Here is a 26,221-nt window from a genome sequence, read left to right as displayed (position 1 = left end):
TGCATAAAGCAGGAACATTTATTGGAGTGTAACTGTCCCTGCTCTGCCAACTTTGGTCTCTACTTGACCCTTCTACTTCTTCCTTCCCTGCTCCAGTGGCTCCCCTGCTGCAGCAGAGAAGGCTGCTGCTCTCTACCCTGCTTCACTAATCACCATTTCTGTCCTACCAGGCAATAGTTTTTCCCCAAGCTCTCCCTCACATGCCAGGCAGATCAGAGCTCTGTTTTCTCTGCCACAGAAGGTGAGATCGCTCACAGCAGACTTACATGGTTGAAGAAGTGCTGCAGCTGCTCATTGGCCAAGTTTATGCAAAGCTGTTCGAAACGATTCACTGCAAAGTTTTCAAACCCAAAAATATCCAAGATACCTGAAAGAGAGAAGATGAGCACACCATATGGAGACTGCAGATACCCACATACCCCAACACACAACTAAATCTTCCATCACCCAGCTTCTGTGGCACAGGGAAACCCCAGTCAAGTCACCAGTGGTACCTCTGCAATAATTCCCCTTGGAGAACTAGTTAGGAGAAGCCCCACTTCTAGCCCTGCAAAGCCAGAGTCCCCCAGAACTACAGCTTTGTGGTTGCTTCAGACCAAAAAACTGCACAGAGTTGGTAAAGGCCCTACAGACTTCATGCTGCTGACAGGTACCTCCAACATGATCATGTCTTTGAAAATGGATCCCCCCACACAACCTCTGTGAAACCTCATATTGTGCCTTGCCTTCGTTGTGGCTGAGAGGCAGGCATCTGAGGACAGAACAGGACCAAGGAAGCAGAACTCACCTATCTCACCCAATTCCACCTCAGGATCCACATTCTCAGCCAGCAGCTCATTGATCTTGCAAACGATCCAGCCAAATACTCGGCCATACGCCACCTTTGCAATGGAATCCCGAGCATCTGCACAGAGAGAACATCAGCAGCTCACTGAAGGGCTCCAAGGAGAGTAGGGAACACAGCACACAAGCTGGCTCGATACATTCACCTCTAGCAACAATGCCTAGTGGTTTATGAAGCTATTTTAAAGATCAGATAAACATTCGATATCAGCCTGACCATCCCTGCCCTCGGCATGCTCACCTAGAGCTTCCATTCCAAAAACGTCACAATATTTCTACAGTATTAGATATGGCATGCTAGGGCACTTGTGAGACCATCTAAAATTGAAAATTTCATTTCCAAAAAGGTCCAGCTATTTTTTAGAATATTCAGAGACTTTCTTCCCCTCTGCATGTCTACTGAGTATGGATCCCCTCACTGCTAAGCCAAGCAAGACGCTCCAAGCTGTACTTTGAAAATCAAATGGTTCTGTTCCTCCTAGCCCAGAGCTGCAAAGTGTTTAAATGCTGCAGGCAAGAGAAGGATGCAGTTGATGGAAAACTTGGTGACATTGAAGAAGAAGGAGACAAACTACTGTGTGATGGGAGGCATATATTTTGTTGTCTAGAGACATGCAAGAGAAGACACTTGGGAAACAGAACTAGCTAATTTCCCATTTCCAGGTTGGGTTTTTTTCATTTATTTTAAGCAATATCCTAGAAATCCTGGGATTTAATGGCTTTTATTTACTTTTTTAATATTTTATTTTAACTGAACCTTTTTGTGAAGATTATCTTGGATTATTTTATTTTCTTACTGACAGTGAAAATAACACCTTGCACTCACTACTTTAACATACTGTCCTTTCATCTCACTCCTTCCCCAATACTGTGCTATCTCATAGATTCTCTCAGTTATTTCTCCATTTACTACCTAGAGCTCTGCACGCTGCCAGTACTCTGCAACAGGAGCCTTCCCGTCTTTTGTACAAATACCTACAATTTCCTTTTAGGCTGAACTGAGGGAGAAAGCAAAGCTAATTCCTTGGTATCTCATTTAACTGCTGCAGTCTCCTGGAGATCAAACAAAAGTGGCATTCATGGTTCTATGTGTTTGTAAGAGACTAAACAGATAAACATTGATATACTTGCCTCTGTGCAAGAGGAATGAAAGGGCACAGACACACACCTTTGTTCCCAATAAGCTGCACATGTGTGGGGTTACGCTTCCACCAAATATGGGTCAGTCTTTCTACCCAGCACATCTGCAACTCATTATGCTTCCTACCTTCTGCCTGTTGCTGGGTGTGAAAACGATGAATCTGCTCGCCTCGGGTCACCGACATCGTACAAATAAGGCATTTTAATAGTTCATCTTCTTGGACTCCAAACTGACCCTGGGAGAGAGGAAATAGATGAGGACAGTCAACAGTAAACCCTGATACTACTTGTGGGGATTGTATGTCCCTGTGTCTGTGCGACACCCAGTGTACTGGGGTCACGATTCAGACTAAGGCCTTTGAGCTCTGCTGTAACATAAGCATTAGTTAATATCTCGCAGCACTGAGCCAGATGCGGGCTCTGAGTGATCTGCGTGATATGAGTGATCCACGTGATCCCTGCAGTGTCCAAGCTCACTCTTGTGCTCTCTCTCAAATACTTTCTGTTTTGCTCTCCCAGTGCTTCCACCTTCCAGCTTCTTGGGGACCCACGCCAGTCCCTGCTGAAGAGTTTAATGACCTATTGAGCAGCACCAAACTGAGGCGACTGCAGATGCTGAGATGTCGGAACTTCAGCAGACTCCAGAGTCACGCGAAGCCACAAGAGACAGGAAACAATGGGAACTCAGAAACAACTGAACCCCTCAGTGATCAGTTTAACAGGAATTTTCCCCCTGTGGGCAAAAACAAGGAGCTGACTTTAAGAAATAAGACAAAATAGAAGCTGGCTCTTGAACAGAATAGGTGGTTGTTTCAGGTATGGCATATTATAGAAGGGAAACAGGGAAAAAGATGGGGTGAAACCAGAAACTAAGGGTGCTGAGATTTCAAATAGGTCAAAATAAACAGATATAGAAAAGGTAGAAGTATGTTACACTTCCCTGTTCTGTGTTGTTAACAAAGCAGGGTAATATATCATCCCATATAATAAAAATGGGGTGGCCCTGGAGAATATATACTTCTTGATCTGTGATAATTTCATGTGAAATACTAGCAAGTTTAATTTCCTGATAACCAACGAAAAGTGGTAGCAGTTAAGATGGTATCCTTGGACAAGACCTGCCAAAAACACAGAATTAGGGTTCAGATACCGCACACCGGAATTTCTTCAAGTCATCATCACACTTAGTAACATACAACATTTGATTTTAAAAGTATTGCGTTGTATGATATCAACAAGGCACATGTGATATTGCCATGTGCAAGACACTGGTTCTGGACACACAAGAAAGACAAGCTGGGAAGTATCTCTCTGGGCATGAATAGCAGTGAACACAAACACAGTCATGGGCCCACACTGAGCATTTCTGGAAAAACTGCTTGTTCTTCAGGAGCCTTCACACTCTGAAGCAGGAACAGCTCCTGCAGTCACACTGCCAGTGGGAACCAGCACCATATCCATAAGGTTTCTATCAGCTCTTGTCACTCACCGCTGCAGCCTTCAGCCATCCCCGTGAGGCTTCACTCACTTTTACAGACCCATTGCTCTCCTCAGGCTCAAAGGTCACATTGCCCAGAGACAACACACCAGCCAAGATTGCCTGCATGTCCACTTGCTCCTAAAACACACAAGAAGGGTGACTGGAAACCTATCAGCATGTAACATGTATAACAGGAGGTCCCAGAAGTTGGAGAGGTGAGGGAAAGGCACAGGCAGCCTCTGGGAAAAGGCTCCACACAAAGTCTGACAGACTCAGGTGGTTTGGAAGCAACACGAAAAACCCAGAGAGAAGGCAAATAGGACTGAGCCTGAAAAGAGCAGTCAGAAAGAAACCCTATGCCTGCAGGAAGCACAGATGGAAACTGACGACCCCAGAACTGACCTGTTCTTGGAAGCCCACCATGTCAAGGGCATTGCACACCTCTTGGTATTTGTGCTTCCAGCGCTGAGCTACATCCTGTGTACCAAACCGTCCACTTATGTACCTGAGAAAGTGTATATCCCATACAAAACTGTCACACAATCAGCACAGCAAGTCAGTCCTACCCCAGAGGAACAAAGCAGATCAGCAGCAGTGGAGACACGAGAAATACACTCTTCCAAGGTAATGCATCAAAGAAGAGACTCCAGACTGCCCAGCTTCCAGGATGACCCATAAGATCTCTTCACATAGCTCCATTCAGATCCCACTCCAGCTTCCATTAATTTGTTGACCTGTGCCAGGCTCCACAGGTAGGGCCACATGGGCTTCATTATGTTGCTTTCCCCTTTCCCCACCCATCATGAAGACTGAACTAGGGTCTGCCTTTGAAATACCTGTAGAATGAAGGATCCAATAGCCCATACATGTCCTTCTCCTCTGAAGAGAGTCCAGCAAACATGTAGTAGAAGATGTGGAAATTCCTCTCCCCTGCATCCTGTTGCACTACCCGTGACTTCTCTAACAGGTACTCGCTCAGCTTTGCACCTCTCACTGCACACAAGAAAGTGACAGGGTAAACTCCGGGGACATGAAGCTGATTGAGCTGTCCTGCATTTCTTATTTGGTGATAGAAGCATGGAATTGTCTAACTTTTTACGTGCAACACCCTCTAGGCTGCCCAGCAATCTAAAGGTGGGCTTCTTCATGCTTCCCATCATCCTAGATAAGGTGTCTGCTCACCACTTTTAGCAGCAACCAAGGCTTCTAGCACCACAGAGTATTCCTGATGCTTCCCCTGCACTGTCACCCCCATATCCTTCGTGTACCTCCACAATGTCCAAACCCAGGTCTTATCCTACGGCGCAAGATTTTACTTAATTGCACACATTCGCACAGGGAGTCAGGTATTAAAGTTTAACCCTCCACAAATTCTGGCTACTCAGTCCACTCTCTGCAGTGCCTAACCACCCCACAAACTAGTAATTTCAAATACTGCTCCTGACTTTACCTGTGTTATTCTGGAAACGCAGCTGTATGTATTTTCCAAAGCGGCTGCTGTTGTCATTCATCACAGTCTGGGCATTGCCAAAAGCTTCAAGCAATGGATTTACCTAAAGCAAACAAACAAATAGAACAAACACTCCTTAAATTAAGTGATTCAACCTAACTTACCTGGAAAAGTTTAACTTTAGCGTTTAGTATTTAGCATTCAGTTGGAATAGGAACCACTCCATGAATACTCAAGAGCACCTATTTTTATCAGACCCTGGATAAAGGAACTGAGAGAGGCAAATATAACAAAGACCAGGCAGCATGAGATTACTGAAAATAAGCACAATCAAACGGATTTGATCTCAGTAAAATCATTTGACTTATTTGTTAAAATATAAGGTTGGTATAACAGATTTCCACAAAGTATCTGACATGACCACTAGATAATTTGATAGCTATACTACAACAATAAACAAGGTAAATATGGCCCTCAGTAGCTACTGAAATTTGTAGACAGCATAAGGCTCAGGACAGTGAATTATAAAGAAACTAAGAGAAAAATCAGATCAGCTTGGCAAACTGGATACAAATAAGGTCAGACGACAGTTTTTCCATATTTGATCAAAGAATGCCAGCTGACTGGAAGAAGGATGATTTAGGGTGCATGCTGGGCAATCTGCTGAACACAGCTTTACAGCGTGACACTGTAACCCCAAAAGGGATAACTCAGCCCTTGAATGTATCTACAGGAACCAAATAAGATGACTATTATTTCTTCTGTCACCTCTAGGTTTTCCAAAGGCAGCTCACCTGAAGTGAACTTTTCACAGAATGTCCTGAGTTGGAAGGGACCCACAAGGATCATCAAATCCAGCTCCTGTCCCTGCACAGGACAAGCCCCAAAATCACACCATGTGTCTGAGGGCGTTGTCCAGTCTCTTCTTGAACACTGTCAGGCTTGGGCCGTGACACCTCCCTGGGGAGCCTGTTCCAGTGTCCAGCACCTTCTGGGTGAAGAATCTTTTCCTCATGTCCAACCTGAACCTCCCCAGCACATCTTCCTGCCATTCCCTTGGGCTCTGTCATTGGTCACCAGAGAGAAAAGATCAGCCCCTGCCCCTCCTCCTTGAAACTTCTGTTTCCAGTGGAGGAACTGCAGCCTGGGTACAAGCATTGCCAGTCAAGTCTTTCAGGGTCCATTAGGACAGGCACTACACCGAGCAAACACAGCTATCCTGCTTCCTGAACCCACTCAAGTCAGTCTGGTGGTGCGACCCACGCCAGCTCTAAGCGCAGCCAGCAGGCCTATCAACACCATGTTCCCACAATGGAGCATGGGCACTCAGCTCAGAATCACCATGAATGACCCCACACTGAAATAATATGCTATTCCAGAGCCCAAAGCATCGCACAGTGTTTACATGGTAAGGTTTTGGTAGGGGGGGTGCTACAGGGGTCGTTTCTGTGAGAAGATGCTAGCAGGTCCTCCCATGTCTGACATGGAACCAGCTCCAGCTGGCTCCAAGGCAGAGCTGACACCTGACCAAAGCTGAGCCCATGAGCGGCAGTGGTAGTGCCTCTGGGACAACATATTTAAGAAGTGGAAAAAACTGCTGTGCAACAGTAGCCAGAAGAGAGGAGAATATGTGAGAGAAACAACCCTGCAGACACCAAGGTCAGTGGAGAAAGAGGACAAGGTGCTGCAGGTGCCGGAGCAGAGATTCCCCAGCAGCCTGTGGTGCAGACCACGGTGAGGCCAGCTGTCTGTCTGCAGCTCATGGTGGAGCAGACCTCAACCAGCAGCCTGGGGAGGACCCCACACTGGAGCACAGCAATGCTCAAAGGAGCTGTGATCCTGTGGACAGCCCGCGCTGGACCAGGCTCCTGGCAGGAGCTGTGGTCCCATGCAGAGAGGAGCCCAGGCTAGAGCAGGTTTGCTGGCACGACTTGTGACCCCGTGGAGGACCCAGGCTGGAGCACTCTGTTCCTGAAGAACTACAGCCCGTGGGAAAGACCAACACTGAAGAAGTTCATGGAGAACTGTCTGCCGTGGGAGGAACCCCACACCAGAGCAAGGGAAGAGGGTGAGGAGGAAGGAACAGCAGAGAGAACGTGTAAAAAGTGACCACAACCACCATTCCCCATCCACCTCAGCTGCTCGGGGGGAGGAGGTAGAGAAACCAGCAGTGAAGTTGAACACAGAAGATGGGGAAAGTGGAGGGAAGGTATTTTAAGATTTGTTCTTATTTCTCATTATCCTGCTCTGTTGGATACTGGCAATAAATTAAATTAATTTTCCCCAAGTTAAGTCTGTTTTGCCCATAACAGTAAACACTGGGTGATGACCCTGTCCTTATCTCAATCCACAGGCCTTTAGTCATATTTTTCTCCCCCTGTTCAGTTGACAAGGGGAAGTGGTAGAGCAGCTTGGTGGATGCCTGGTGTCCAGCTTAAGTTAACCCACCACACACAGAAAGATCTCTCTGGTTCTATGGGAAACCTGAAAACACACAGTTTAAAATGAAGTAGCCCAAGAACACATTCTGCTTGATCTATTATACAAAGTGTTAAGATATGATTTGCTCAAAAAATCCCACAACTCCTTGGGGAGCAATTCAAGTAGAAATAGTTCAAACCAAAGAGACAAATATGTCTCAAAATCAGCTAGCAAAGGTATATGAAAATAGCAAAGACGAAGTTCGTCAGTTAGCAGGTATGTGCCTGATGGTAAGAATAAGAAGGCAAGGAAAGATGACTGAAGGTTGCGTGGATTCTCCATCCCTGTGTATCATTAAATTAAGACCCCTTTTTCTAATAAAAGTCCTTGTTTTGCCTCAGACAGGAAATTATTCAGAAAAATGTCCTTAATCCCTTGTCAAAGAGAACATGATAAATGATCTCAATAGTTTTCTGTCATTCAAGATACCACTACATTCCCAGCAAACAGAATTACTGACCTACCAACCTTCTAATTTGTGGTCAGCTGTTTCACCATCCTTACCCACTATATTCTTATGTATCTCATGTTTTGCTCCCTGAGTTCCAGTGGTGATTCATCAGCAGGCTTTCTGAGCCCACTGCAAGCTGTATTACAGCAGTGTTGCTTCTGTATCTACAAGCACCATCCTGCAAAGACCTACCTGAAGGATCTGCTGCTCCAGCTGTGAGTTGCCTTTGCATAGGTTCATTATGTGCTGCAACAATAGCTTCGTACTCTCTGTTTTCCCTGCGCCGCTCTCTCCACTGCCAAGAAAAAGTGAAGGAAATTCCAGCAGCCATAAAGTATATTTGTTCTGCCCCCTATGTCCTCGTGCCCTATTGCTTGAGAGTGCTCTCTTGCCCAAGAGTTTCACAACTTTTTCAGCTGCACTATGTATGTGAGTACAAACTTGCACACAGCTTCACACAGTGGGTCCCATGAGGCCCTGGTCCCTTCCCAAGGGGAATATTTCCCCATCTTCAAGGGAGTACAGATATACCCCATGCCATAACTTCTGGATGGGGTGAACAGGACAGGCCATTTGCTCTGTTTCTTAGGAAGAAAATATATCTAACTTCCGGAACACAACCTCCTTCAAAAGTGATCTGACACACTGATTACACCAGATATTGTAGAGTCAACAGCTTCCTTGTTCTTCAAAGAGACCTTCCCCATCCACCTTATATCCACACAACAGAGTACTGATCTTGAGATACTGGGGCAATCACACATTTACATGCCTCAGCCAGCTGAGAACACGAACACAGTGCCGCAGAGCTGCCCGCAAACCCGCAGCGGTGCACGTCACTCTGCCGTCACACGTGCCCGCACCTCCGCCTTTAAGTCAAACAAGCAGCACTTGGAAAGCACAGTTTCCCCTGCCCTGGGAGGAGGAACGTACAATCAGTGAGACGTGTCCTTGACTGACAACATCATACCGGCAAAGAACTTCAGAGCATGCACAGAAACACAAAAATGCAGGAAATGCCAAAGTTGTACTTGAGGGCAGGTCTCTGTTTCTACACCCGACCTTTGAGCATCTGGTGTGGCTTTACTGCTTTGTAGCTCCAGGTGGCTCCACGCTTGAATCAAGTATGTGTCACAGGTGGCTAAAGATCTCAAATACTACAACAGGTACCTGATCTGAAGTACAGATGAGGCCATCACCATCTGAATAGGCATAAACAAAATAAGATCATTTTTCCAGCTGAGAACGTGCCACTCAGACAGCACCCCTGCTCAGTATATAGGATTTCTTTTTCTTTCAGTGATTTTCTTCTCCCACAAAAGCACTATTAGTCAACACTCCCACGGTTCAAGCTTGTCCTTGTACCCTCCAACAACAGCTTCACCAGAACTGCAAACACCATACAGTCGCAGATGTGTAATTGCCCCAGGCTGTGAAAAAAAGCAAAGTCATCACCAGCAAACCCAAGTGCTGTACCACAGCACATGCAGGCTGTGACTAATGTCCCCTGGGACAGGGAAGGCAAGAGGAGACAGTGGAATTCGCAGCAAAAGACAACTTGATTGCAGTATCACCTGGAGACAGATGCTGTGTTCAGTGTCAGCCTCTGAAACATGCCATCCAGATATCCCAGATTAACTTGGGGAGACAAAAGAGACCACAAAGAATAATAAAGCCTGGTGCAACCCCGCGCTGTTCTGATGAACTGTGGTCTAACAGGAGTGACTTTCTCCTCCCCTTTCGCCCCAACTTTGCTCTTGCCAGGTAATCTTATTAATGAGTGTTTCACCACTCACAGAGAGCAAAATCATGAACTTCCTGTGACAGCAACACACAGACCAGTTAACAGGGTTGCAAGATGCACAAAAGTAGTTCAGACTCTCATCTCTGAGACCACAGACTGCTGGTGGAAAACACTCAGACTGCTGACTTCTTGGCAAACACCCACAGGTTACTCTTTCTTCTCTTCCATTTCCCAAGACAAATACTATGGCTGTTCTCCATCTGTGAGAGCCCTACCAGCAGCACCTCAGCTCGCCATCCCACCACAGCACCCAGCAATGATTCAGCAAGTTATCTGCACACTGTGTAGACTGAAAATACTGATAAAATGATCAGAAGGCCAATATAAAGAAAGAAATATTTAATCAAACAAGCTGGAAACTATCGTTTCAACTGAAATGATATTTAAAGTGTTCTCTATGATACCAAGTACAGGCAGTTAGTATTTTGAGGCTTTCTCCTTGATGCTGTTTGAAACGCTCTGCTAGTTGATGCTGTTCGAGGTCTTCTCTACTAGTTGATGCTATTTGCTACCCTGCACAGCTTCATCAGAACAATAGTGACATCCTGGAGTGAAATGCTCGTGACACTGGTATGCTCTTCAATTACAAGAGGCTATTTTTTCCCTTTCTAGTGCAAAGAACTGCCGATGACAACCAGATTTTCCCTGACCAGATTCCTAGAGGTCTTAGGGCAAAAAAGCACTTGTTTTTCTTTCTGCTGCTCCTTGGTTACACATGGGAAGCTCCACTTTGGAAAAACAGGTTCTTTTAATTATAGAATTGTAGAATAGTTTGGGTTGGAAGGTACCTTCAAAGGTCATCTACTCCAAACCCCCTGCAATGAGCGGGGACATCTTCACCCAGATCACGTTGCTCTGAGCCCCGTCCAGCCTGGCCCTGGATGTCCCCAGGGACGGGGCATCGACGACCTCTCTGGGCAACCTGGGCCAGTGTGTCACCATCCTCAGTGTAAAACATTTCTTCCTCATGTCCAGCCTGAATCTCCCCTTTTAGTTTAAAACCATTACTCCTTATCCAACTGTAACAGGCCCCCCTAACAAGGTTGTCCCCTTTATTACAGCAGTTGCAGTGGGAGTTGTTTTTCCTAAGAAGAGCACTCTATGGCTTTCCCCAGGGCTGGATAAATCTTTCCGGTGGCACATCCCTTCAGCAGCAAACCAGACACATTTAGGTGCGCTACCAGCATCGGCAGCTGAGCTGCTCCCCCAAATCCAGCGTTGTTTATCACATGCCTTTGTTTGCGACGTGCCCGCTGTCCTGTCTGGAAAGCGGACAGGTCGGGCAGAGCGATGCGTTACAAGCACAGCTGGGTTCTGACTCACCGGAGAACAGCTTCGATGGAAACTTCAGCGGGGAGAGCCCGCTGGCTGCAACCCGGACCCCGCACCTCTGCCCGGCCCCGGGGAGCCCCCAGCCCGCCCCGGGCACCCCCCAGCCCTCACCTGATGACGATGCACTGGTTCTGGGGCCCGCCGCCCCGGCGGCCCAGCATGGCGTGGTAGGCCCGGCTGGCCACGGCGAAGATGTGGGGCGGCAGCATGCCCGTCTGGTGGTGCCGGTACCGCTCGGCGACCTGCGGGGGAAGCGGTGGCGGAGAGGTGGGGAAGGGGCCGTGGGCGGCGGGGCCCGGCCGGCGGGGTCCGCGGGGACTCACCTCTCTCCCGTACAGCGGCAGCGGCTGGAAGGGGTTCATGGCGATGAGGATGTCCCCGATGTCGGTCTGGCAGAGAGGGGAGAGCCCGTCAGCCGAGCTCCCACGGCCGCCCCCCGCCCCGACCCCCGGCACTCACGTAGACCAGCTGCCGCAGGAACCGCTCCCGCAGCCCGCCCAGCAGCGCCGTCTCGTCCAGCTCCGCCAGCGCCGCCAGATCCCCGGCCGCGCCGGTCGGCGGGCGAGGCTCCCCCAGCGACACCATGCCGGACCGCTCCCCCGCGCCGCGCCAGTGCCCGCCTGCCTGCCCGCCCCCGGCCCGGCCCGGCCCCACTCCCGCTCCGCCCCAGGACCGCCCGCCAGGGCGGGGCCGCCATTTGAACGCGGGGCGGCGGCACGGACGGCAGGTAACGGGCGGCGTGGCCCCACGGGGGCTGGTGTTGGGTCTCGCTGTGTGTCTGGTGGGTGATGAGAGGGGGGCGCTTTAGCCCTTAGCTCGGGAGCCCCGTCCCGGAGTCCCGGGAAAGCGGATGGGGTGGCTGCACTCCTGGAGGTCCTGCCCGGGGTCTGGTGGCCCCGGGGGGCGCCCCCGAGCCGCCCCCAGGTGTGAAGCCGCCCTGCTGCGGGGCTGACCAGCTCACTGCGGGCAGGAGAAGGGGGAGCGGGTCAGAGCCGCCCCGAGCGCTCCGGGGCTGAGCCTGCCCGCGACCGCCTCCACCGCGGCCACTGGAGTCCTGCGGCCCTTGCAGCTGGCCCGGGAGGCGATTGATGCTTCTGAGACATCCGGAGGGGCGGTGCTGGGGTAATAAAGGAAGGTTTTTGGAGGATTTTCAAAATGGGAAATTTAGAAACGTTTCAGGGAATATTGCTAATGGGTATGATAAGGCTGTACAGAAAGTGTTTTGTCATTTCTGTTCTGAGACAACCAAGCCAGAGCACTCCATCTTTAGGTGAAGTATTTTCTATTCTACTCATGGGCTGCAGACAACTCTTGCCTACCAAACTGAGACAGTGAAATATTTTGGAATGATTTGAGTATCTCTGTATCTGTTTGAGTATCTCTGGGGCTAAGGACTTTAAACTACTGTAAGAAGCACAAGTGACTTGGAGCACAAGTCTGATGAGCAGTTGATGGAACTGGGGTTGTTTAGCCTGGAGTAAAGGAGGCTGAGGGGAGACATTATTGCTGTCCACAACTACCTGAAAGGAGGTTGTAGCGAAATGGGGATCGGTCTCTTCTCCCAAGTAGCAAGTGATAGGGTGAGAGGGAATGGCCTCAAGTTGCACCTGACGAGGTTTAGGTTGGATATCAGGAAAAAATTATTCACAGAAAGGGCTGTCAGGCATTGGAACAGGCTGCCCAAGGAAGTGGTGGAGTCACCATCCCTGTAGGGGTTTACATGATGCATAGTTGAGGTTCTTAGGGACATAGGTTAGTTGTCAGTGTTAGGTTATGGTTGGACTCGATGATCTTGAGGATCTTTTCCAACTAAAATGATTCTATGGAGCATTTGCACACCTTTATGTGCACAGGAGAGGGTCAAACCTGGTGTAATTTTTTTTTTTTTTTTTTTTTTTTTTTTTTTTTTTTTTTTTTAGTATTTGTTAGAAGGAATTGAACTGCAAAATGACAGTCCTGACTGGAGCCTACATTGGCTAAAGATTCCATGTGAATTTAGCACTTTAGTCTTTTATTAGTGAGTATTTTGCAACTGCATACTAATGCTAAGCTCTTGCCTGGTGTTATTCCCTGCAGTGCTGCCTCTCCATCCACAGGTGTTTCAGGTCTGCCCTGTCTGACCAAGATGTGGCCTTGGCTAGGTGTGTTATGCCCTGAGCGAATATGAGGATAAACCTCTGGAGAAGCTCCGGCTGCTATAAAATACTACACATGTTCCTCCACTATCTGTACTTTTGCTAACTCATTGAATAAGTCTTGGTACTCATTGGACGAGAAACTTTTTTTTTAGACACTGATTTGGATATTTGAAATGTCTCTGGAAGGCTGTATTTGACAAATTCACTTCTCTGTGGTGACATATATTTCTGTATTAGTATAGCTTGTCTGTGTGGGAGCCAGAATTCTTGTGGAACTAGCTGAACTTCTAGACAAACTATGGCAAATGTGGTCAAAATGCAGAGCAATATTTAACCGGTGTTCTGCTGACATGTGCCTCTTTCTCTGAGAGAGGATGACAAAAGGGGGAGCATTTTCCTCTGTGGCAAAACAATGGTGCTCTTACAGAAGAGAAGAGCAGCAGCGAAGCTCGTTAATAAGTGGACAGACAGTGTGATTCACAGCAGTTGCTCAGTCTCTCATCTCTGAAACCACAAACTACTGTTAGAAAGCGATAGTGCAAACCGCCTACTTCTTGTGAACCCCCACGGGAAAACAAGCAGGAGTGCTCTCTTTCTCTCTATTCCCACCCCCCCTTGAGACAAATCTTATGGCTGTTTTCTACATCTACCCACAGTACCTCTTCCACCCACTAACTTCCCTGAGTTTATTGAGAATTTTGCATGAGGAATGGGGCAAAGCACAGGAAGCAGTGGTTTGTGAGTGGGATTGATATTTGCTTACAGATGCGTCACGGTGTACAGCTGTTGCTTTCACGATCTGGTCTTTCCAACACTGTTTCTCTGGTCTCCTGTACTCACGGGTAGGAATGCAGAAGGAAACTGTTCATAACGGATCTTGGCAAGTCACTTTCTTTCTTTCATGGTAAAGTGTAGAGTCTGTATGTCAGAATCCTACCCTTTGTCATAAGTTATTCTTTTGTTATGTGTCCATCTCTCTTGGCTCTTCATGACCAGTCACCTTTCTGTGTATCAGCTCTTAGGCTGCCATGAGTGACTCGTCCCCACTGTTTATGGCTGGAGCAAACACTGTGGAAGAGCAGAGGGCTCGCTGGGAGAGAAAGCGCAGCCGGACAGCCAAGGAGCTGCTGGAAACTGAACACAACTACCTTCAGCAGCTGGATTTGGTGGTCACAGTGAGTATTTCCGTCCCTTTTGTTATGGGGGTGCCTTCAGGCAGCACGTACTTACTTGTATTGTCATGAGGAAGGGTTAAGAGCAAGACTTCGATACATCCCTTCTGCATGGGACAACTTCTAGGGCTGAAAGGGGCTTTTTTGCATTTTTTTCTTTACCTCCTCTGCAATACCTGGTAGCTACTGGTTTTGGTCCCTTGGCTTTGTCTGTACGCAGACATAAATCTCTAAGTTTTGATTGTATAATGAGCTCACTTTAAGATGCCTGAGATGCATAAAACACAGAAGCACAGACAAGGCAAAGATTATGAATGAGATGGTGGAAAACAGATGCATCTAGGAATACCGAAATAGCCTCTATCAGTTGTGTAGTGCTGTTCCATGTGTTTACAGTTATGGTCACAGTTACCAAGAAGGTTTACATCTGATGATAGCTTAGGTAGGCTTTCACAATATTTTATATCCTTTGGAGCTAAAAAGAGTGTGTAGGCTGCAATTTCTTGCTTCTGCTGTGTGGCGTTAATAACATCTGAGTGACTCATGAATTTTACCAGTTTGAAATTTTTTTCCCATTTAGTTCTTTGTGACAATTTTAAAGGCCAAAGGGACGCTGAAATCTGCTGTGTTGGAAACCATATTTGGACCCCTGGAACCCATATATTCGGCCAGCCAGTAAGTGAACACGCTGATGTGATTCCTGTAATTATGTGGGGAGGACCCTATATTGATGAAAAAGTAAGATTTCAGGAAATACAGCTAACACCTTGTGAAACAGATGTTGACTGCTAGCTTTGGTGGCACTTGCAGGTGTACCCAGGAAACTACTGATCTGTACCCACATATCCAGGTGCCCAGTTGCTCTCTGGATAGTGGTTTAAACCCAGTAAGTCTGCTCCACAGTATTTTTAAGGGATATTTTCTGTAGCTAAGTCTGTGACCACCAAACATGTATTGTGCACAGAAACTTCATGTGAGATGGAGACTGACAAAGGGAGGTTGGCATAGGAGCGAAGCAGAGGGAGCTGTGAAAATGCCATCAGTAGTGTAACCCTCATCTTTCCTCCTTGTGCACAGGGCTTTGTCACTTCACCTGGAGAGAGGGAATTTAGCACTAGGACTGGAAAACTTCTGTCAGAATTTGGAGCTTTATGGCCAATACGCTGAGAATTTGGAGCAGGCAAACAGAACTTTGAACGTAAATATCTCCTTTATTCTTCATGTTCTTTTTCCCTTTCCTTCTGCATTCTTCCCTCTTCTGTTTCTGGAGTGATTCGTTTTCTTCCTTTTTCTGTGCTGCTACTATTTTCTCAGTCTTTCTCCCATGATAGGATGGGAAAACTTCTCTGTTTACTTAAATTCAAATTTCTGAAGCTTGTTTCGGCTGTTAGTATGCTAAGCACAGCTTTTTCAAACAGAGTTCTATATTTACTCCCACCTTGGCTGGCGAGTCTGGAGAGTTTGTAGTGGGGACACTGATCTCTTTCTGGAGAATTATCAGGTCTCCTAGTTATTCCCACTACCACTAATTGTATCTTAACGATGGGATTTCCTTTTTCCTCCAATTTTTTTCCTATAGTAGAAGAAAAAATTTTCCTTCCCACTTACCTCTCAAATACAATGTTGTCGAGGGTTTAGATTGCAGGGTGACAATAAAACCCTGGCAGATGTATTGTTAGCCTCCTTTCCCCCCCTTCCCCCTTTTGGCCCTCCCTCTCCCCCTTCCCACTAAGGACAGGCGATTGGGAGGAAAAGAAGGACAGAGAGAAGAGAGCTGGAAAAATTAAAGATGTTTTACTAATGCTACTAATAAGAATAGAGAAAATAATACAAAATATACAAAACCAATCTTGAAAATCTCAGCAACTGCAGAGCCGGCACCTGAAATCCTGGACTGGACTCTGCAGCCAACCGGAGCTGGATTCAGCCTCTCACTAGGCCTCAGTTCGCAGGGATGACTAGCAAGGTCCTCTCCTAATGTCAGCCATAAGTAGAAGGGGAAAAAAAGGAAAAGGGACGAGATCCTCGTAATCTCCCACTTTTATACGAAGTATTCACGTGAATGTAATGTTATACACCGTTGATCAGTTTCTTGGTCACTTGTTTCTCATCATCCCTCTCGTGAGATGTCCATCCATGCTTATCAATAAGTTTGCATTCCATTGCTAGGTTTACCAAAACATGTATCTGATTCTCCAGGAAAATGCAGCTAATATGAAAGCTTTAGCTGACAGGCAAATTCACTAAGAGAGAAACTTGTTTTTTAACAAAACCAGGACAAACGTGTCTTCCAAGAAACTTCAGAATAATGTATTTTTATTTTGATGTTCTGAGAGCTGTATCTGGAATTTGAAAAACCCAGCTCCCAGTTTTTGTCTGTGCTTGTTTCCAGCTGCAGGATGTTTTGGGATGCTTCCCTTCTGTTCTGTTTGCATGCATATTTTTACACTTTTGATTTCCTAAAAGAAAAAGCCATTTTGGATACTTGCCTTGAGGTGATGGAAATGAGGGGGCTGCATTGCTTTGTCTTGAATTGAGTGGCAAAAAGCCACAGGTGAACTTCTTGTTTTCCTGAGTCAGCCTTCCTTTTTTTCTTTATTTCTATTTGCTGAGTATACTAGCTTTATACGGCTCTGAATGTATAAAGAGGAAATATCACTTCCATTACCTACTGGGAAATGGTGGTCAGGAGAAAGGGAATTGCCTGCCCATGGCAACAAATGAAGTTGCTGATGCTTGTGTTTAGGACTGGAATCCTAAACTCTAAGAGTTTTAAGAGTTCCAAGCTTTGGTGCAGATTAGAGCATCTATTTCTTTCCCTAGTTTCAAAGCTATACGGCTTTTCTGCTGCCCACAGGACCAACTGAGGAAAAATAAGTCATTCCGACGTTTTAAGAAACTCCAGGAGTCTCGACCCCAGTTTCAAGGGAAGAAACTAGAGGATCTGCTTCCTTTGCCCCTGCAGAGGCTGCACCAGTAAGTAAGCAATTCAGCACCTTCAAGGAGTTACTAGGAGAGGGGTAAAATTAACATAACAGTGTCCTGGGTGCTATGGGAGGTCAATTTGCTTAATGTGTCTCAAAATCTGTGTTCTGTAAAATCGGAGCATATAGGCAGCAATGAAACAGACCTGAAGATGTGTCTGTAAGGTGGAATCAATGTATGTGGATGGGAGATGATGCAGAGTGGGAGCTGTGTTCTCCCTTGGCTCCTAAGCCCTTCATCTAGCACTCCAGTAGAACTGAAGTGGAGGCTTTCCATTATCTTGGTAGGGTACTGAAGTTAGGCCCTGAACAAAAGGAAGCTGTCTGAAGTGCTGCAGAAGTGGTGTTCTCTGCCAGAGATGGTCTCGCTCTGCTTTTGTGCAGTTTCCTGACCTGGTGCATTGCGACTCCCCTCTCTTGTATGTGGTTGCTTTTGAAGAGAGATTAAGGAGCACAGGGGAGCTTTTCTCCCCTCTCGTTATCAGGGCTATATGCTTTCCTCAGGTTTGGTGCCTATTGTGGTTTTCCGAGCCTGGACAGGTCCAGCCTGGATTGCCGCCTTCCCCTCTTGAGGCATCATCTCCCCTTTGAGGAGCCAGGCTGGCTGCACCAGGCGAGTGCCCTTTCTTGCATAGGGTGTGCGTGTAATACAGGGCACGGGCAGTTTGCTGGGAACCCGGCTGCTGCTGCTATAGGTCAAGCAGCTGCTCTTCAACCATGTTCTTATCCATGCTAATGCAAATTTGGGAGATTGAGAGCCTCACTTCTTTGAAAATACTTGAGAGTGAGCATACTGCAGTCTTTCGGCTGCCTTTATGTAGCCTTTTTAATCAGCTTGGCAGGTATAAATCTAAGCTTTCTTTTTACTGTAATTCTTCGAATTTTTTGTTTAAATTTGTAAAATAACAGTATATTTGTTGCTGTCCAGCTGTTTGGAAAAATGATGGCTTTTTAACAGAAGGTCTAATTTTTTTCATAAATCAGCTTCTTGTTCAAATTTCTCAAACTCTGTTTCATATATTGCAAGTCATATGACTTCTGCCATTTTGTGAATCTGCTCAATGTGATGTTTATTCTGTCCTTTCAGAATGAAAATAGTTTGACCTTATTGGTAGAATGCATTTGCAGAGAACTAATCCTTTCCAGAAAGTACTGGAGAGGAAAAAAGAAAAAGGCAGCTCCTATGTCTTATAGAAATGCCTTTACTTTCTTGTGTAGGCAGGAAATGTATGGTATTAATGCTACCATTCAGACATTAAAAAAAAATAGTTGAAAGAGAAATTTGTCTATTACTGAATGCATTTTTATGTGAAAGCTAAGAGAGTCTTATGAACTTAAGTAATATGTGAGGTTGCTTTTATCAGATCCCCAGAAAATGCCGAAGGCTTGAAAATGTATAAAATACTTGGGTTAACTTAGTTGATAAATCTGAAGATAAAATTAATGTGATTGAAGAGTTGTGATGAAAAGCTGCTTGGTTAGGCTTAGGGGTCTGTACTCCCTCTCCTGGTGGGATGTTGTTAATAATTCTGTCGCTAGTAGGAGATATTGCTGTTCTTGGTGTCTTTTTGTGAAATGAACCTTCTCTCTCTGTCTTAGGTACAAGCATTTCCTCAGAGACCTGCTGGAGAACACCAGCCCAGACAGTGCTGAGTGCCAGAAACTTGCAAGTATGATTCCACCATTAGATGCTGGTATTTTGATCAGTGTTAGCCTGCTTGTTAATAATGTTTGTGTTCTTGTCTTCCGTCTACTTTGACAGGAAGAATTTCATTTTCCCTGGGGTTCTAATGCATAACTATTTCCTATCAGCATCTTGATCAAGATGTGCCTGAGAACACATTGGGAATAAAAATGTAGAGTGACTGACTGGGAAATTGTCCTTGGGGTTAGGTCAGAGAAATGGCAGCTCTGTTTTTTACGATGAGGGTGGTGAGACACTGGAACAGATTGACCAGAGTTGTGGATACCCCATCCGTGAAGTATTCAAGGTCAGGCTGGACAGGGCTTTGAGCAATCTTATCTAGTAAAAAATACTTCTCCCCATGGCAGGGGGTTTTGAACTAGATGATCTTTAAAGGTTCCTTCCAACCCAAACCGTACTGTGACTCTATTGGTCCCATGCCTCAGTTTTCTAGGATAATATATGTCCTTCATTCCATATTTACTAGCAGTTAACACCACTTGTAGGGCATTTTTCCTGTTTTTGCTTCCAAATACAGGAAATTATTCCTCTAATGTTTTGTTGGCAAATAAAAGCTTTTGAGAACTGCAGAAGTGTTGGTTGGAGAGAGGCCTCTGGAGGTCATCTAGTCCAATTTCCTGCTGAAATTACTGAATAAATCTGTTGTTGATACCTGTTTTAAAACATTTCCTTCTAATTTCATCTTACATTTTCACAGCGAGATAGATAAGATGTAATACATACTCATTTGTGATAACCTCAGAATATGCTGATCTAATTTCAGAGGCTGTAAAATCAGTTTCTGAGGTATCTCGGTGGGTCCAAGACATCATTCGTAAGAGAGAGAACTCATTGCATCTACTTCGGGTTCAGAAACTGCTCAAAGGACAGAAGACCCAGGTGTTGACTCCAGGTGGGTCTCACTGACAGCTCCTTTTTCCTCCTGCCAAGCTGAGATAACTGGAGATACACTTGCCTTCATCTCTGACCCTACTCTTATTAACCATTTTTTCCCCTCTGGCCCATAGTTCATAGATAGGTGTTGAAGGAATACAACTAGTAAGTAATTTGGGCACCTTTTTATTTTATTTTATTTTATTTTTTTAAATTTAGAATGTTTTAGTGAGGATAAAGAGCAGCTTAATTGCTTGACATTCAGATAGGAGGAGCTGATGACATGTAGTTGGAAAGCTAGTGATGGGAACCCAAGGAGGTCAGGAGTATATGTCCTGGGTAAGAAAGAAAGACAATAAATAATTTTGGAACAGCATCAGTAACAGTGTTGTCCCTACTCCGTTGCAGAAACCATAGATTTCTGAGTGTCAAGGGCCCAAGGACTGTATTGTTTTTTACGTTAAGCTACAAGCTTCATAGACTTCTGCTCACACCCTGTACATGAGGAACCTGTAACAGATAAAACAAAAGCAAACAAAGCAAAACTAGGAATTCATTCACTGCTTCCCATTGTTGGGAGAGTGTTTAGAGCCATCTCCAGGAAAGCTGGTCTCCATCAGCACAACAGTTGCTTGGGAAGACAAACACCATCACTCCAAACATCCCTTCTTTCTCCTGCCAGCTGAGTGTGATATGATATGGTGTGGAATATCCCTTTGGTCAGCTGGGGTCAGCTGTCCTGGCTGTGCCACCTCCCATCTTCTTGTGTACTCCCAACCCACTTGCTAGTGGGGTGGTGTGAGAAGCAGAAATGAATGCTATGTAAGCACTGCTCAGCAGTAACTAAAACATCCCTGTACTGTCCATGCTGTTTTTGGCACTAATCATAAACATAACCCCATACCAGCTGCTATGAAGAAAGTTAACTCCTTCCCAGCCAAACCAGCACAGGTAGAAAAACAGGTTATTTATCAGAGGTTGTCATTCTTGAAAATGCTCAGTTAAGGGGCAGATTGATGTACACTTTTCTTTCACATCCTTAGAATCCTTTTGGTGATGTTAGCTGAAAGGGAGCTAACACAGGTGTGCTCTGCTTATACTGAGCATGAGCATGTGTGGGGTGCCTGGACACATTGGGGTAATGCATAAGTAAAAAAAGTAAATAGGTTATCCTGAATGACAGAACTAATAAGATAACCCCATGCCAAAGAAAAACCCCAAACAAATAATAGTATAGCTAGACCAGAGGTAGCTATTGTTTGAAAGTGTAGGGTCTACCTTTCTGTTTATCTCCAAATATTCTGTGACGTGTAGTGGGAAAAGCATTGAGGGTCTACAGACACCTTTCCATTTTCTAGGACAGAGAATTGTGATTGTTGTATTTTCCATTACTTGGAGAAAATAGGTACTACTGGATGTGAGAAGCAGAAAAGTAACAGACAGCTGGGGCTTGCTAGTTTTGGTCCACCTTTCTAGAAATAAGAGAGCTTTTGCAGAACTGTTAAGACTGTGTCCTGTTACTAGGCAGGAGGAGGTGAGGAAACATAATGGTATACATTGAGGGAAAAGGGGCAGCTTTGGGGTTGGGTATGTCACATTTGGCAGTGTCTCTGAGATGAGCTGCTCCAAGAGACCCTGCTTTTCTTCTTGCAGGGTCTGCTTTTTCTTCTTGCAAGTGCCATTTTAGCCAGAACTACCTCCTTAACATATCACACTGCTCTGTCATCTCTATCTTTCCTAGGGATATTTCCTTGCCCTTAAAAAATTTCCTAAACCATATGTCCCACGGAATCCTGAACACTGACCTATATCCCAAGACTTCCAGCATGGTCCAGCCCAAACATTATGCCAGGGAGTTTGATCACAGCTTAGCCTGAGGGAAACAGTTCCCAGTCCAGCCCCAAGCTGCTGGCACCTCCCTTCCATTTGTTTTTTAAACTTGGACTGATTCCTGCACCTCGCCTTTGTCTTTCTCAGTTCTTTATTCAGATAAGAGGAGTTGCTCCTGTGGAGTAAGCTAAGCAGGAATTCACTTGCCTCTGTATTTTGTGAATGTAGCATACTAAGTAAGACACAATCCATAATTAAAACAAAATTGTGGTGTTCTTTAAAACGTACTTATCAGCTCAGCGAGAAGCCAGGGCACAAAAAACAGTGGCTGGAATTCTCTGGCAGGTGTTTGTCAGACCAGGCCGGAGGGCAGTACCTTACTATGCCTTTAAATTTTTGTAAATAAACTTACTGGCAGTTGTCCTCATAATTCCCATGAGTTTATGGCTATCTTGTACAATAATCCTTCCAGTTAGAGGGACTGCTTTAATTATTCCATTTTGTGTAGGTGCCATTTTTTAATTGCTGCTTGCCACTAGGTTTGTCTATTTTTTATTTTTCCCTGATGATTTCTGTGCCGTTTGTTCTGTTGCAATTCATTTCATGGGTAGATAACACTGGACCCTATTCTGTAAGCAAAAGCTGATAAGGTTGACTATTCAGACCTTCCTTTTGATATGTTGTTTTGTATCTCCTTTGCTATCTTCTCATTAGAACAGTAATCTCCATTCTGTAATCTGTTAACTACTGGAAGTCCATATACTGTTAGATGAACTGTGAAATGTTTGGTTTTTTTAAATTGGAATGCACAAGCAAATAAAACAGGGGAAAATAATAAATGTTCAAAGCTTAGGCTAACTTCTGTTTCACCACTAATGACAAACAACACAGCACCACCATTTAAGACAGTTCATAGTGCATTTCCTGAAGGCTATATTAATTTAAAACTATGTATACCATTTTCAAATCATGCATTTGTTCTGGTGTCTTTAAACAGACTTGCATATAATATCCTCTTAATTAACACGGTAGATCTATAACAACTTCAGCCTGCTCTTCACATACTAAAAGTTTTGGGCTGATTACTGCTTCTGCATGGGCACTATCGGTGCTGGTGAGCTGGACTGAGTTGATACTCAGTGCCTTCTACCCTGTTTCCCCAAAAATAAGACAGGGTCTTATATTAATCTTTGTTCCAAAACTTATTACTTTTTGTATTTATTTATTTACATATTTACTTTAGTAATACTTTTACATGTGCCTGGACACTATTTAAATGGACTTCTTAAATAAACGGTAACTAGGGCCTTTTTTTTGGTGTAGGGCTTATATTTCGAGCATTCTCAAACATCCTGAAAAATCATGCTAGGGCTTATTTTCAGAGTAGGTGCTATTTTGGGGGGAACAGGGTAGTGGCTGGAGCTGATGTACAGCCTGGTAACCTACAAGAGTGGCTTGCAGTATTCCTGTTTGTCTCATTATGTCAGTTTTGTTGCCAATGATGATCTGACAACTGTATTTCCCTTGCATGCCTAGGGCGCTGGTACATCCGGGAAGGTTGGCTTCTGGTGGTGCCTTCAAAGGGAGAAGAACTGAAGCACAGGATGTTCTTCCTCTTTTCTGATGTCTTTATTGCCACAAAGCCCTGCCACCCGCTGCACCTGCTGAACTCAAAAAAATTGGCATGCCAGGCTGTCTACCCACTTCACCAGTGCGTAGTGGATAAGGTGTTCGGCCACACAAAGAGCCAGGGAGGGCTCCTCAGTGTAAGTTTTCCCATTCCTGCCAGTGGACACATCAGTGGGGTAAGACTTGTGAAGCAGGTCACTAGCTGCCTCAGCAGCAGCGGGACAGAGATGAAGGGAGTGTTGACAACAGTAAAGGCAATGAACTAGTCTGAGTTAGGACAACCTTTTTCTTCTCGGACTGATGCCTTAGATAGGGGTTTCAAGTTCAGGTCTTCCTAGGCTGCAGCAGCTGTGGGCTGCATCAGCTCATTCCTGGTGAGCTGTGACCAGGAAGACTCTTTGGGCAAGCTGTGATCTGTAGATAGTGGTAGTGGAAGGACCCCTAGAGGCAGCTTGGAATACGGGAGAAAACTGGATTAAAAGCTGCTGAGAACTCTAATTGCTCACTTCCGAACACAATATTAAGTCCAAGTGAGCTTTCATCTGTGGCTGGAAGGAATGGACAAGACTGTCACTTGCTCTGTACTGTCCAGCCTCTGGCCTCTCTCAGTACTAATGCTGAATTTTTCTACCTGGGAAAGAAAATGGTGGGAGGCAGCACACAGGGCTGAGTTCAGTTCAGTGGCGGCAGCTCTCCTTTTGTTGGAGTTGCTGTCTTGGTAAGGAATGCCACAGAGTGGACCAGACACTGTTTGCCTTTCAGCTCTCCTTTCCACACAAGACACTGTTGTTGATGTCCAGCGACCAAGAAGATATTGATGACTGGTATCGGAGTCTCACAGCTGCAGTCAGGTAGGCATCTATTTTACAGAGGTGGAAGGGGCTGAAGGAAGGGGGCAAAACATGAAAACGATCACATGGACCTGTGTATTTCCATGTATTACATGATTATACGGCTGACAGAGATTACCTGACTCTGGCAGCCAGGATACAAGAAAATAGCAAGAGCAGGTTTCATGTATTAACAGTGAACTTCCCCTTTGTTCTCCTCTACAGGCAGCTGAAAGCCTGACCCACCTGAGCGGCAGGACAACCGCCCCTCTTGGTAGCAGCCTACACAATCTTAGGAAATGTTCAAGGATGTATAGTAGAAGAATTGCATTTAGAGGTACTACACACTGTACTTGTGATATTAGGAATGCTTTGTCGGATGTCCTAATCTTAATACAGATATTGCAAAAAAATAGGTATGCACACTAAGGATTTGTATATAAAAAAAATATCTGTATCAAGACTTTTCCCAAACTTAGCTTAGAAGTGTCTTGTTTTTCTACTTTTTTTTTTTCTTTAGATTATTAGTTTAAGGACAAGCAGAAGTGAACCTGACTTGCTTTCCCTCATTAAATAATTGTACACAACTGCCTTTATGAGTCAGTGTTTCCACATCTATTTGTACACATATATGTCTACCTGTTCTTGCTTCTGGGCCGGTTAATCAAAACATGTTTTGGACTAATGGTCATAGCAATGTGTTTTTAGCTAGTATTACAGGGCCACAGTCATTTTTCTGCCTTGACATATATTAACCATTCATATCCTTGAGTTTTCTACAAAAATAGTTTGACAGTTACTGTCCCTTCTCTGTTAAGAAAGTGACAGTGGGCAGATCAAGGGACGTGCTTAAAATCCTGCCTCTCACTTTCTCATCAGTCTCACAGAACAGTTAATCTGCTGAATTATCTGAAATAAACTGGTAGGTAACATAAATATGTGTTTATGAAACAGCTCTCACATTTCTATTCTGAATCCTAAGAGATTATGCAGGTGAAACAGCGCATGCCTTGGCCTTCAAGGAATGCGTAGCCTGATCGCTTTGAAATGCTCCAGTGAAAATCTCGGGCAGCACCTCTGCTGCTGAAGCTCAGTGAAAATCTCCAGAGGGCTTCAGTCAGTGTTCTGGGTCATCAATCACTGGTAATGCACTAGAGTTCAGTTTAATAGGGTGAAAGACCAGTTTAAGAAGAAATATAGATCAGGTGGTATTCTTGAGCATTTAACATTAAAGCCTTAACATCACCATTTAATAATGTGGAAGCTCTACAGCAATAGCGGTTTGGTTCATATGTTCAGAGGGAGAAACATCTGTTTGAACAAGATATTATGTCAATTTCAAGGTCATTAGAAACAAAAAGATTAAGGCCTGTCTGAACACTGACTTTTTAGTAGTTTGTTTTTTTTTCTTCTTTCTTACGTAGTGCCACATTTCTTTATTTTCTAACTGGAATACATTCACAAGTCTATGGGACTGCATGGGATCTATCCAAAGGTACTAATGGAGCTGGCAGATGTGATGACCAAGCCACTTTACATCATTTATCAGCAGTCCTGGCTGACTGGGGAGGTCCCAGTCAACTGAAGGTGGCAAATGTGGTGCCCATCTACAAGAAGGGCCAGAAGGAGGATCTGGGGAATTACAGGCCTGTCAGCCTGACCTTGGTGCCAGGGAAGGTTGTGCAACAGATCATCCTGAGTGCCGTCTCACAGCACGTATGGGACAACCAAGCAATCAGGTCCAGTCAGCATGGGTTTGTGAAAGGCAGGTCCTGCTTGACCAACCTGATCTCCTTCTATACAAGATAACCTGCTTAGTGGATGCGGGAAAGGCTGTGGATGGTGTCTACCTGGACTTGAGTAGAGCCCTTTACACCGTATCCCACAGCATTCTCCTGGAGAAGCTGGCAGCTCATGGCCTGGATGGGTGTATTCTTTGCTGGGTGAAAAACTGGCTGGATGGCCTGGCCCAAAGAATTGTGGTGAACAGAGTCAAATCCAGTTGGTGGCCAGTCATGAGTGGTCTTCCCCAGGGATCAGTACTGGGGCCAGTTCTGTTTAACATCTTTATAAATTATC

The 26,221-nt window shown here is 45.3% G+C and overlaps 2 protein-coding genes across 6 annotated transcripts in view; one reads left to right on the top strand and one right to left on the bottom strand.

The window, feature by feature from the left end:
• Window positions 1-11,580, bottom strand: part of LOC309450923 (myosin-IIIb-like) — a 28,306-nt gene extending 16,726 nt beyond the window's left edge. The window contains exons 1-11 of the mRNA XM_082074163.1: window positions 11,441-11,580; window positions 11,305-11,370; window positions 11,093-11,223; window positions 8,038-8,140; window positions 4,914-5,016; window positions 4,300-4,456; window positions 3,866-3,968; window positions 3,473-3,601; window positions 2,111-2,219; window positions 788-904; window positions 267-367 (exon numbers count right to left, since the gene is read on the bottom strand). Coding sequence (XP_081930289.1) covers window positions 267-367; window positions 788-904; window positions 2,111-2,219; window positions 3,473-3,601; window positions 3,866-3,968; window positions 4,300-4,456; window positions 4,914-5,016; window positions 8,038-8,140; window positions 11,093-11,223; window positions 11,305-11,370; window positions 11,441-11,566 — 1,245 coding nt within the window. The 5' untranslated portion in view covers window positions 11,567-11,580. The remainder of the gene's footprint in view (window positions 1-266; window positions 368-787; window positions 905-2,110; window positions 2,220-3,472; window positions 3,602-3,865; window positions 3,969-4,299; window positions 4,457-4,913; window positions 5,017-8,037; window positions 8,141-11,092; window positions 11,224-11,304; window positions 11,371-11,440) is intronic.
• Window positions 11,581-11,673: 93 nt separating this feature from the next.
• Window positions 11,674-24,739, top strand: ARHGEF39 (Rho guanine nucleotide exchange factor 39; the record flags this gene model as incomplete). Of its 5 annotated transcripts, XM_082074164.1 has the most annotated exons (12): window positions 11,689-11,708; window positions 12,901-12,998; window positions 13,885-14,023; window positions 14,135-14,294; window positions 14,872-14,966; window positions 15,369-15,489; window positions 17,149-17,267; window positions 18,875-18,945; window positions 19,744-19,872; window positions 23,220-23,449; window positions 24,075-24,163; window positions 24,368-24,739. In XM_082074164.1, exons 4-12 carry the CDS (start codon window positions 14,148-14,150, stop codon window positions 24,381-24,383), a joined length of 1,017 nt encoding a protein of 338 aa, XP_081930290.1. In that variant the 5' UTR covers window positions 11,689-11,708; window positions 12,901-12,998; window positions 13,885-14,023; window positions 14,135-14,147. The 5 variants fall into 5 exon arrangements, with proteins under 5 accessions (XP_081930291.1, XP_081930293.1, XP_081930294.1 ...); XM_082074165.1 differs by lacking the exon at window positions 12,901-12,998 and having other exon boundaries at window positions 11,674-11,708; XM_082074168.1 differs by lacking the exon at window positions 24,368-24,739 and having other exon boundaries at window positions 11,687-11,708; window positions 24,075-24,167.
• Between the last annotated feature and the right edge of the window lie 1,482 nt (window positions 24,740-26,221).

This window comes from Streptopelia decaocto, assembly GCF_964273445.1.
Source record: "Streptopelia decaocto genome assembly, chromosome: Z".
NCBI classification, from domain to species: Eukaryota; Metazoa; Chordata; class Aves; order Columbiformes; family Columbidae; genus Streptopelia; species Streptopelia decaocto.
The sequence above is the reverse complement of the archived record's forward strand: the minus strand, read 5'-3'. Positions and strand labels throughout refer to the sequence as shown.